At 40.3% G+C, this 12,735-nt stretch overlaps 2 protein-coding genes and 1 long non-coding RNA gene across 3 annotated transcripts; 2 read left to right on the forward strand and 1 right to left on the reverse strand.

Annotated features, from left to right (window-relative positions):
- Positions 1–3,690, forward strand: mad2l2 (mitotic arrest deficient 2 like 2). The gene is made up of 8 exons (XM_053423841.1): positions 1–396; positions 654–772; positions 870–941; positions 1,024–1,124; positions 1,247–1,341; positions 1,874–1,947; positions 2,059–2,151; positions 2,808–3,690. The coding sequence occupies exons 1-8, from the start codon at positions 357–359 to the stop codon at positions 2,844–2,846; spliced, it is 633 nt and encodes a 210-aa protein (XP_053279816.1). The 5' UTR covers positions 1–356; the 3' UTR covers positions 2,847–3,690.
- A 928-nt stretch (positions 3,691–4,618) lies between these two features.
- LOC128441757 (uncharacterized) lies at positions 4,619–10,985 on the reverse strand. Its single transcript, XR_008338763.1, has 3 exons — positions 7,245–10,985; positions 5,076–5,169; positions 4,619–4,674 (listed from the first exon to the last, which is right to left on the reverse strand). It is a non-coding gene; the product is annotated as an uncharacterized LOC128441757 (long non-coding RNA).
- Positions 6,487–9,472, forward strand: tmem82 (transmembrane protein 82). Its single transcript, XM_053423839.1, has 6 exons — positions 6,487–6,837; positions 6,938–7,010; positions 7,170–7,365; positions 7,480–7,894; positions 8,088–8,275; positions 8,837–9,472. The coding sequence occupies exons 1-6, from the start codon at positions 6,744–6,746 to the stop codon at positions 8,840–8,842; spliced, it is 972 nt and encodes a 323-aa protein (XP_053279814.1). The 5' UTR covers positions 6,487–6,743; the 3' UTR covers positions 8,843–9,472.
- Positions 10,986–12,735: the final 1,750 nt, after the last annotated feature.

Here is a 12,735-nt window from a genome sequence, read left to right on the forward strand (position 1 = left end):
AACGACACCTTCAGTAGATCCCGCACTTCAGACATAGGGCAGTAAAATGACGAATCTGCGAACGAGTCTGCAACCGACCGACAACATCTGGAATAAAGACAACAAATCCCCAGCTAAACTAGAACACCGCTCGTGAACTATATTATATTTTGATTCTGTTTAAAATCCGCCTCAGTGTTTCCATAGCATCTTTGTTCAAACCCACAGTTCAGCACTGCTTTCCCTCGGGTTGACGTCGTCCAGTCGGACCTCGAACAAACACAAACAGAAGATGAAGGCTCGACAGGCTGCTAGCGATAGCCCGCTGGGAAATTAGCTTGTGTTTGTTTCATTCGACCGTTGGTGAGGAAGACAACATGACGACTCTAACGAGACAAGATATCAACTTTGGACAAGGTAAGCGTGAAATGGCCAAATGCTCTCCTCTGGCAATGCCTAGAGATGCATGTCCTCATTCACCAACACGCGAGGGTCTTTGCATGAAACTAATCGGTGCTGTATTTCTATAAAGTTTTTCGCCTACATGCGGTCGACACTCTTTTCTTGTCATTATAAGTAAACACTCTGGAGCTGATCAGTTGTTCTGGGTTTGGTGTGAGTCGGTCAATACGAGAGCAAAGACACTGAGTGAGATAGTTCCTGTCTCGTTTCAGTGGTCGCTGACATCCTGTGTGAGTTCCTGGAGGTCGCTATTCACCTCATCTTGTACGTCCGAGAAGTTTATCCCTCTGGAATATTTCAGAAGAGGAAGAAATACAACGTACCTGTGCAGGTACAGATAATTTTACGTGTAATTATTAAATGATCCCATATTGTTGGAAGTCCCATTTAGTTCTATCTTGTGTCTTTGGTGTGTTTTTTCTTTGTAGATGTCATGTCACCCGGAGCTGAATCAGTATATCCAAGACACGCTGCACTGTGTAAAGCCGCTGATTGAAAAGGTAAGACACGACCTGAAGCAGACCGGTTCATATTCGGTAACTAGTGTTTCCCCTCTGTTAAAATCTTCCATTTACCTCCCAGAACGATGCAGAGAAGGTGGTGGTGGTCATCATGGACAAAGAGCATCATCCAGTGGAGAGATTTGTGTTTGAGATTTCCCAGCCTACACTGCTGTCCATCAGGTTTCTACTTTTATTCATGTAATGATTCAGAAATTAATATAGATATCTATCCTTATGTATTGCTGAAACATGGACATGCTTGTTTAGTGATCTTTGTCCTTAACTCTCCTTTTGCTTTGCAGCTCTGACACTTTACTTTCACATGTGGAGCAGCTGCTGAGGGCATTCATCCTGAAGATCAGTGTGTGTGACGCTGTTTTAAATAGCAACCCGCCAGGTAAAAGCATTATTCATTTAGAATACAAATATTTATAAAAGATTCTGTGTAACTGACGATACATTTGATTTGTTTATAAAATACTTTTTATTTTTTTCATTGTCATCCTCTCCACAATAAATCATTCACTGGTGCACCTGTTTATCAGTAAGCCACCTGCTGCCTGTGCTCTCACTGCATATGAGTCCTCAACGAGGGGAAATACTCATCTGTATGTTTTAGCAAAGGAGACAGGATTTGGATGTAGCTTGAGAGGAAGTGTAAGCCTGCAAGGTTTAGTTCAGGGTATAATAATCTCCTGAGTCAAGAACATGACTCTATCCAGCTCTTAATAAGCAGTAGGCTCACTCAAATTACAAAAGGTGCCTTTGAGCAAATGAGAAGTTGAGCAACTAGAGAGAAGAATTACGAGGAGATAATTAAGATTGTGGTCGCAAAGCCTCTTTGACAGATTATATGACATGTAAATAATATCCATAAGGGAATAGATACAAATCATAGATTGAATAATGTGATTTATTTTTTGTCACAGGGTGTTCATTTACAGTACTAGTACACACCAGAGATGCTGCCACACGCAACATGGAGAAGGTTCAAGTCATCAAGGTGAGTTTTTTTTTTTTAAAACCACTGCATCAACACAAACAAATTGAATTATACGTAAACACAGAATAATACATGCATTTGCTGTTTCCTGTTTGTGCATTTCCCTCTCAGGATTTCCCGTGGATAGTTGCTGATGAACAAGAAGTCCACATGCAGGAGCCGAGACTCATCCCACTGAAGACCATGACATCTGACATAGTAAAAGTGAGCAAACATCTTTCTCATCAGTTCAAAGGGAAAAAACAGCATCTTGTCTTCCAGAAATGCACTGAACTCAAGAGATCTTTCAGAAAATGCCATATGTGTGAGTGCAAATGTCCGAGTTAGAGCTTTCGGACTCTTCTTGGACTTTCTCCAGCCAGCCCCGTGATGAAAACTCTTCAGAATGTCCAAAGGAGCTGATGTGAGGAAACAGCAATAGATCTTACGCAGGAGTCACCACGAGCAAGTGGATGTATTGATGTTGTTCTAACATGCCACGAAAGCAAAAAATAACAAAACCCCAAAGAATATATAAATATCTCAGGACAATAGAGCAATGTTACACACGTAGTAGAGCGACGCAGATGTGAAGAGATCCTCTGGGTATAAAGCCAGACGCCGGTATCAATGTGCTGCAAACAGAAACAGGATCTCTGCATTACGTTTTGCCTCCTGTCTGCCGCACCGCCCCTGACCCTCCAGAGAGGTCTTTGTTGTTGAGGACATATCTGACCAGAGAACCTCCTTCTCAAGTGGAGTTTTAATCCTCTTGCTCAGATTAACAGTTTGACATCAAATTCTGTGATTTATGTTTTGTTGAATTGTTTTCAAATGCTCCCACACTTACTGATATGTGTTTGTTCTTATTTCTTTCACAGATGCAGCTCTACGTGGAGGAGAGAGCCCAGAAAACATAGGTCCACACTGTAAAAACTCAGATAGTGCTGCAAAAGCCTCTATGTGACAACACTGAATCATGAGCTAAGTACATAATGCAGCCTCTCAGCAACAGCTTGAAAGAAAGACGAGGATGTGTTGAACACATGGGATTATTAAGAGTAGGATATTCCTGTGGGAATGGGTCTTGTGAAGTGTGTAAAGCTGCAGTTTGGGTTGGGCTGTTTCATTCGTCTGTGATTGAGGAACATACCATATACGTGTAGATGGATGTGTGTCTGCTCTTATTGTCATGTGTTGTGCATTTTAATGTTTTGACTGCAGATCTTTATAGTAATGTGATCATTAAGATTGAAATGTAGTTGCACCATGACAACGACCCTCCAGAGGATATTGAATCCTTGGGGAGAACATCAGTTTCACTTAAAATCCCACTTGTATCAGACGGGTTCAGCAGTGTTTTAAATGTAAAAATATCCACTACTCATTGTTCTTTGTCGGCATTTTCTTTTGCAAATGCTCACTGAGAAGAAGTAGCCTTGTCACCTCCTCTAGGAGGTCAGTACAAGTCATCTCAGTCCTTAGAGGATGGTTTCATATTGAGCCACAGCAGTTCTCTGCATGTTGTCCACAGTGGCATCATGCGTGCTGTGCTAAAACTGCATGATCGACGTTTATTGCGGGCTTCATTAGAACGAAAGGATCTCTGTGTGTTTTCACGTGTACATTTGTATCCATTTGTAATGTTACGTTCCATTCTTACGTGACTATTGCAGAATTGTGTTTTCCATTTCAATTTTACCAGTGATGCTGTTGTTGATTAATGCAAAATGTAAAATACTATTAAATTGTAATTCAATCTTTTTTGATGCATCAGCACTAAACATCTCTTTGTATGTCTCACTATTTAAAAATTGAAGTAGAAGGATTCTTGGTTAGAGGCTTCATTCATTCATCTATATGGAATAATGCTTTAGGTAGATGGCTGCAAGTCCTATTAATTCCAGCAGCATCACATATTAAAAGATACACACTCATTGATTTGATAAATCCAGTACTACCACTGCTGGCTGGTTGGGTTCTTCGTGTTTTTTTTTAAGGGAAACAATCTTTGACACAGAAAGATTCTGTCATCATTTAATTTCTAAATTAAAATACAAACAATCTCACAGTTACACAAATGAGAATATATTAACCTAATAACTCATAACATGAATGCAAGTATTATTTCATCACTGACTCAGCACCTATGGATGTAGTATCCTGTCGCGTATCCTATGATGTAGATGGACACCAGTGCAGCCAGAGCTCCTGCTGTCTTCACTACTACCCCAGTGTTACCGACACACACTCTGTTGTAGATCCTGTGGATTCAGGAGAAAAGGAGGTGTTCAGAGATGACTTTGATTGTAATTTGTTTGGCGATTCACGTTTTATGAAAAGGTGAAAAACACTTTGAACAAGAACAGTTATTAGTGATCAAAATACAACTGGAGGATTTGGGGGACATGGGAAAGGGAGAAAAAATGACCAACTGATAGATGAAATTACATCATTGCTCTCTGCTATCAGAGGTACTGTGACTTATCTCGCACACATCTTCCTATCACTCTACTTATCAGCTCCTTGATGGCATCATCACAATGCTTTCGGATCATTATGTCAGACGTCCTCATGTTTCACCTCATCCCAGTGGACTGTGATGCCTCCACATTCATGTTGACGTTGTCCTCGTTCCAGCGATCATACTGCACGCTGCCGGCTCCGTTGGAGTCCATGTGGGACATCCTGCCTCTCGTCAGAGGTTGATGCTGGAATCACTGTTCACTCACTGCTTCACTGCTCAGCCTGGACACATGAACTCTGACACAGTGAGAATTACGAGTGGATTGTGTGCAACAAAACATCGACAACTCTGCGGAACATTAAGTATTTTTAAGGCCTCGTTACAAAAAGGAAAGTTGAATATTTATCTAACCCTAATATTTAAGTAATTTTACAAAATAAAGGGAACATATTACTACTTCGACAAATGTATTAATAATATTTTAAAGAAGTTCTATCACATGTGTTTATTACCTTTAACATTTACAATATTTAGAGAAGATCATGTCAGTCAGTATTTACATTGTTTAATCAGACCATGTCACTGAAATAATCAGATTCAAAAGGCAGCGATTTGATGATTCCCACTCAAATAAGAGTTCAGTTCATGTCCCCACATGAAAATAAACTCAGTTTGTACTCACCTTAGTCAGAACCAGTCAACGCTCTGCACATAAAGCTCTGGTCTCCAGCTCTTTAAACCCACGACTTACACTGAGACGGTGAGAGCCATTCCTCCTGCTCGGAAAGAGACCTTGGCCTTAGTACATGTGTTTACTAAGGTCACTCTGTCATAAACTGATTGGTTGTTTTCCAACTGTGGACATTCACCAGCTTATATGACTCCTACTCAGTGATAAAGAGCAACTCAAGCAGTGGTTAGTCTCCAGTTTCATCACATCCTGTGCAGATAGTGACCTGTAAAGCAAATATGCTCTGTTCAATGAATAAAAATATGATTTGGTCAAATATAATATAACTTTGTTGTGTCAAAGGGTTTTTCTGCTATTTTTATTTATTAGATGACTCACTGATCTTAAAATGCAACATTTGGGTCCTTTTAAGTGGTAAATCTGATTCCTTGTGTTTAATATAAAGGGTAAAGAAAACAACCATTCATACTTAGATTTATCTTACACATGTTCCACAAGTGTAAAACTTACACATTTAGTGTACTGAACCTTTAACTGTGTACATCTTGTACAGTTCTCCCCCCTAGTGGACAATCAGCTTCGGACACTGAACGCTGCTACGCCATACTTTTCCCTCTCTGATATTTACTTTGAAGACCTTCCACCTGGGCACAAGGTTGACTTGGAGTGATTTTACCAAAAATTATATAAAAATCTTCCTATAGTTCATACCAATAAATATCACAATAAATATCACATAATTATTTCTGTTACGTTTAAAGACTTATTTTTTTCTCCTGAGTGGAGCTCTTAGTTATCAGCAGAGAATGACAAACACTTGATAAATCTATCGCTGTTTTCTTTGCCACAGTCTTGAGCTGGGCTGTGACAATACTGAGAATCAACAATAAACAGATACAATACAACAATAACAATAAAGAGTGTTGTTGGGTATGTCTATAAATATAGTTGCAAGCAAAGTTACAACCTTTGCATAAAATGCTACGATTTAATACACATATTTGGAAACACTTCAACTGTTGCGTACATGTTTTTCATTTAATTAATATTTTCCTGCTGTTTGTCTTTCACTCTTCAACTGCTAATTCTCAAATGTATCGCATGTAAATCTGCACTCATTTCCTGTGTGTGTGTGTATTATGTAAAAATACAGGGTGAACATTGTGGTATAGACCATAAGCCCCTCGAAGTTCCAGGCTCTGTAAATAAACTGGACTTGAAAATGCTGCTCTGGGTAAAATATGATTTTTCATAAATGTCTATGAGATGAGGACAGCCTCTTCAGAGCAAATTTTATACCGTAGCTTGTGGACCACAAGACCGGACAACTAACACTGCCGTCATTTCAGAGTGTAAAGTTTTCGCCCATTGTGCAACAGCTTCATTATCTTGTTCTGACTCAGGCTGTTGGGGGCCTCTGCACCACCGACGCTCAGATGACCTTTGATACAGGACATAGAACAGGCTCAAAGTTGAAGGATCAGAAAAAAAATACAGGAAGAGCTGAGCTGAGACTCCACGCTAGTGTAACCCGATCTGGAGCACCCACCAACTATGCTTCCTGGGTGTGCGATTGCTTAGATTCTTGTCAAATCTGGATTCTTGTGCTACGTGGGGCCTTTAAAAGAAATGTTCTTCTTTTGAGTCAAGGGTTGTACGATGTTATCATTTATCAAGTCGTTTCTACCAACTTCCTACTTCCTACCGGGATGGTTGATCCTAGATACAAACCCAGTGGATAGTGTACTTCAAGGTGAGCTCCTCGTCCATCTATTTACTATGATGTCAACATGGCGACAGGCTGTTTCTAAACTGCACATGTGTGTGGCTGCATATTGTTGTGTGCCCTGCAGGACTGGTAGGTGCATGTGGGATCTCTGTGCTGTGCTCCTTGATGAGAGTACACTTGTTTTTAGTGGAAGAGAGGTGAGGAAATTGCCTTTTCAATAGAGTTGTACTTGAAGATGAATTTGGTGTTAAAATATATAATCTGACTCGTCTGTAAGTTTCACTGTTTCATCAAATTTGTGTTTCTTTTACTTCAGTGTTCAGGTTCACACTGTTTTCATTTTTCACAACCCACAGCTCTAGTGATGAAAGTGATGAAGGAAGGAAGAGGGGGACGCCTTGCCGTGAGAGGAGAACTAAAACTGGACTTACTGGGATGCTCCAGTTTTTCATTGTGACTGGGATACTGTCTGTCGTGGGCTCTCGTGTGGCGTCCTTGGTGGTGTTAGAATTTTGTCTTCGGACTGTCTCTGGATTGGTGACATCTGGAAGAGTAAGACATTGATTTGATAGAAAATATGCCTGATACTCAAATGTATCACTTGAATCACTTGTTGCATGTTCATTAATCCATCATTCCTCTTCATGTGACCCTTTATTCCCTCAGGAGTATAGGACATGTTTGCAGCAAGTGTTGGTTCAAAGCCAGTTCTCAGTGGGCTGTGCCCTAAGCTGCAGTCTGCATTTTCTCCACGAGGGGGCGTCCCAGCGCTGGCTATGTCTGCTCTTGGCAGCGGCACTCAGCTGGTTCCTGGCTCGGCAGGCCACCCGCCTGATGCACCATGTCATGGCTCTGTACAAACTCCACAGCTCGCAGCGCTACTGTGGCGTTTGCATCAGCCTCCTCTCATCAGGCCAGCTCCTGCTGCCCATGCTGTGCAGGACAATGATCCTCATCTTCATCGTGGCTGCGGTGGCCTCTGTATCAATCATCAATCAACACTTCCTGTCTGCAACAGAGGCCCTCAGGTTCTGGACACCACTGACTATCTGTTACACACTGTTGGTGGTGTACATGCAGGGTGAGGAACAGAGAGAAACATGCACATGTATTTTAAACATTGTGGTTCGCGGTTTGTTGCTTCCCCCAGTACTTATCTGATCATCAATGCAAATGTAATAAATTTAGGCATCCAAAATTAGTAGCTGTCTTACAAGCCCATCCTGCATTTTCACCACATATTTCCCCATCGTGCTGCGCTCTGGGTTCTGCAGACGCTCAGCACGGTGCGTCTGGCAGCGAGGTTGTGCTGAACACAGTGATGGTGCGTCTCGGGGGCTTGATGGTCCTGATGCTTACGGTTGGACGCTGGGCTGACGTGCTCCACATCCTAATGTGTTTCTTGGGCGAGGCCAGCTGTCTAATCCCCACTATGGATCTGCTGGATGCAGCATCCTCACAGGTCAGTGAGTCTCCCTGGAAGCAGCGCACACGGCCACAAGCACTCTCTGTCCGCCGAGACTCACAAACTGGGACAGAGTACCGCTGTGTTCATTACACTGGGTCCCAAGATGAGACTGAACATCTCAAACTTGTATCCCAGGTGGACAAGGTTTAAGACCCCCAAGACAGATTCAGGTCAGAATAGTCTCTCATTCAGAACACTGGGCCTACTTTCACTATCACTGAGGTAGAATTATTAAATAGTACAGTTTCAAATTTCAACATGCAGCTGAATCATACAAAAGTTAATGTTGGTTTAAAAAGTGGGTTTAATCTATTCTGCTAATGAAAAGGAAAATACTGTTTAAGACCCAAATCAACTAACAGAAAAAATCTAGGAAATTGAGGACTCCAGACTTAAGTTCAGTATAATGTTACAGAAAATGATATCATACAGTAGCAGTGTTAGTAGATATCCAGACTATCTGTGGTCTAAGCTCGTCCTGCAGCTGCAGCTTGGCTGTAAGCTCTCCTATCGTCTTGTGCCACACATTTCATCTGTCATGTTTGTTGTGTGCAGATATGATGCAGAGGATTATTCAGATGACGTCGAAAGAGAGCATTGGAGAAGACCTCGGGCTTAAGAGAAGGAAGCCACAAGAGACTTCTACAACTAACAGCCCTTCTAACTGACTGATTTAGTCTCTGTATTATTTGGGCAACACAAGCGATTCATGCTTTTATACTGATAATGTAATATTTGTCACTTAAATGCCATGAGGTGCATTTTCAATGTGTGATGTTTTTCGAACTCAAACTTAGTACACTAGTTTGCAGCTCAGTCTTGATATTAGATAAAAATGAACCCAGAACAGAAACATGTTATATTTTTATTTTGATTTGGTTGATCAGCTTTCGTTGTCTCAATGTGAAATTGTTGTGGTAGCCTCAGTATATTCAGACACGTATAACTTGTCTCAATAGGTTTTGGAGATTGCTTTACTTGATGTTCTTGACTGTTATTATCTTATAAATTTCATTTCCTTTCTGGTCGCTTCACTAACACAAGCTCCGGCAACAAACCTGCAGTTTAGGATGTTATTCTATGTCTCTGCATGACCTCTTGGACAAATTAGCAGAGTAATCCTTGAGGTATTTTAGCCACCAACTCCTAGCAAGATTCACTATTAAATATAGTCCTTGTTTGGCTCTAAAACCAGTTTGTATCCTTTTGACCATCTGACAAACAAAGGTAGAAATAATCGAGGTTTAAAGGCCCACAGCTGTTGCTATAATACACTGTATCCGATGAGCTAATTCTTATATACCCACTAATTGATCTGCTTTTAGAAATAATAATAAAAGACTTTCAGCTTAAGAATTTTTTTAATTTTCTAATATTTAATTAAATGTTCGAATATTTTCAACAATGGAAGAAATATATTGCATATAAAGACAAATTTGTCTCCACAAATGCTTCTAAAGAAATATTGAATTTATAAATATAAAACCATTATTCACTGTGTATATATTTATATTTTATGCATTTGTGTTGCCTTAAAAAGGACAAATCTATTCTCCAGATGAAAAGGGAAAATAATATGTATTTCATTCAGATTGAATTTTAAGATACAAATCTAGTAGATTACACAAACGAATGTAAAGCCCCAGATTTAAATTTAATAAGATTGCTGACATTATTCTTTATAATAACTGAATGTAATTATAAAATTTAAAGCTGGTATTTCATGACTGTCACACAGCCCAAATCCGGGTTTAACCATACAAATAACTTGGACATCTATTATAGCACATAAATGAACTGATCGCAGAAAATATAAAATTTTACACACGTTTGTCACAAACATCCCCAGCATGGACATGTCCTCTTTTATGTGGTAACATATTGGCACCATAACTGACAGCTTGCACGGTGGGTACACGTCTTTATTTTGTTTTTTATTATACTATCGTTTCCTCTTTCCCACGTTAATAACATGTCATTGTTTTTCTCCCCGTGTCTTGTCCGCTCGCAGAGAAGAAAGAAGCAAAATGGCTGACGACAACGTTATTGCATAAAAAGTCCCACAAAATGGCGTTAGACAAAGAAAAGGCTCGGTTACTTCGCTTTAGCTCTGACCTTTGATCCGTCGAACAAAGACCGTTTGTGAACGAACAGGCGGTATCTATTGACACGGACTGTTTCTCGACCCGCGCCAATGTTTTTAATGAGGGAACATTAGTCATTTACAGACGCGTCTCTGATATATTCTGGGTTCTTGCGACAGTGAGACACCCGGGACCGGCTCTGTCCACACACTGACGCCGGTCTTATGCCCATTAGTCTTTATTGAGAGCGGACAGAAACATATTCCATGAGAGGGTTTGTGATGGAGATGGTTTGATATCAGTCCCTTCATCCCGTAAAGCTTGTGAAATGACAGTGGACACAATGGCGGGTCCAGATTCCAGGATAAATCCAGCAGGTCTGGGACGTTTAGATCTGGTGTCTAGTCGATCCACCCAAATCGATCATTGTACTCCCGACGGATTATTAAGGTGAGTTAGTTTGTCGAGTAGAATCCCACATGAGGACGCTCTCCACGAGCGGCCGGTCATGGTGGAGGTGTCCCCAGTAATGGCTTCTCCGCGGCTGTCGTCTCCTGCTCCGGAGGTTTCACACCGTCTGTTCTCATGTGAGGGGCGCATGCGCACTGCGGGTGCGGGGTAGCTCGTCCCCTGTTACCGCAGTTTGACGCATGCGCACTCCTGCCTTTTAATATGCCTGCTTAATATAGCAACAAAAGCAGAAGAGTGTGGTAACACAGGGTTTCTTTAATAACCTTTCATTTAGTTGTCATTCTCTGAAGGCTAAACATTAGAATCAGCTCCAGCCTGAGTATCGACAATATTCTCTGAGCAATTATTGAACTAAAACTCTGTTTATCCACTGTTTGAATGAGGCTGACATATTTTCAGTGATCAACACGCTAGGTTTGTATCATCAACACGTAGAGGGATAATGTTTCAAGTGAAAGTGCAGGTTTACTTAAGCCTATCTCTCATCAGAGCTTATCAACATGCTATATTGTACCTTAGGACTTGGGCCCAATTCCTCATGTTACTCATTAGCTTAAACCCAGGCAGTGGCCAGGTCAAAGTTCTTCACTAAATAGCCCCTTTGCCATTTTGCCACCCACGAGTAGTTATACAAGGAAATTAGTCAAATATTTATTTGCCTTGACAGACCAACAGTGTTACAAGCATATTGCCGTCAGCAGATAAATACTGAGCCATGTACAAGCATACATGTTATATGCTGTGTTTATAAATAAATAAATAAATAAATATATATACTGTATATATAAAAGATTCTTTCTTTTCTCACATTTACTGTTTCATGGTCTCTTTATCAGAATATTTCAAATCAGTTCACTGATCATTTTTATTTTATGAGTTAATGCATTCATGTCAATCCAGTTTTGGCAATATACTGTTTAAATTGATATTCTTATGCCTGATATAATGGAGTTGTGAACAGAGTCTTTTACAGGCTTCAGTAAGCTGTCTGCTATTATACACATATGTGACAAAGTAAAGTGTCTCAGTAACAGCTTCAATTGACTCTATAAAATTATTCTCGAGTATGAACTCTGCCTGAGGGATCAACAGCATTCTCCCAAAGTATATTGCCCATTAGTGTTTTGGGCATTATGATAATGGTGAGCTCTTTCTAATCAATTTTCAGATCTGATGGCTATAACAGCTGTAGCATAAGATTCAAATTATTGTTATACCCGTCGAACCAATACGTTTTGAAATGTTATGTACATTTATTGTGTTTCTCTCTTCCTTGTATTTGCCATCCATTTATATACAATTCCGGTTTCTACAAGTTTATATCTAAATAAAAGATACAAATAATCTCTGGAATTTTAAAATAGTGAGTTTAGACTGGAGTTTATTTATCAGGATCAACAGAATATAAGCTTCTCTACCAACCTCAGGAAAACATTGGATGGATTCTAACTTAGTTCTCTTTAAGTTTAGGTTTCTGCAACAAAGTCTTCGCTGACACAACCTTTTGCTGAACGGAGGGGGCTCAACTCAAACCGTCCAGCCCTGTATGACTGAATCTCTGCACGCAGGCATGCTTTAATGATGCTGAAAAAATAAAGCAATTAGTGATGGTCGTCAGCAATTAGTCAATCCATCCATTCCTCAAACTAGCTATTGTGTTCAGGTTCAAAGGAGACAATTAGACCAATTACACCCTGTGAGTATTTAGCCTGAGCGGTAAGTGATTGATATTCCTAGATTGAGAAATCTTGAACGTTACTTTGTTGTTCCCCCCCGTTTCTGTATTGATAAAAAATGTTCATCATACAATAAACCGTTCATGCTGAGTGCTTCACCCTGACATCCCCTACTGATGATGGGATCCTCCGGAGAGTCAAAGCTTCTCAGATGTCAAAGCAA

The sequence above is a fragment of the Pleuronectes platessa genome, chromosome 6 (assembly GCF_947347685.1).
Source record: "Pleuronectes platessa chromosome 6, fPlePla1.1, whole genome shotgun sequence".
Classification (NCBI taxonomy): domain Eukaryota; kingdom Metazoa; phylum Chordata; class Actinopteri; order Pleuronectiformes; family Pleuronectidae; genus Pleuronectes; species Pleuronectes platessa.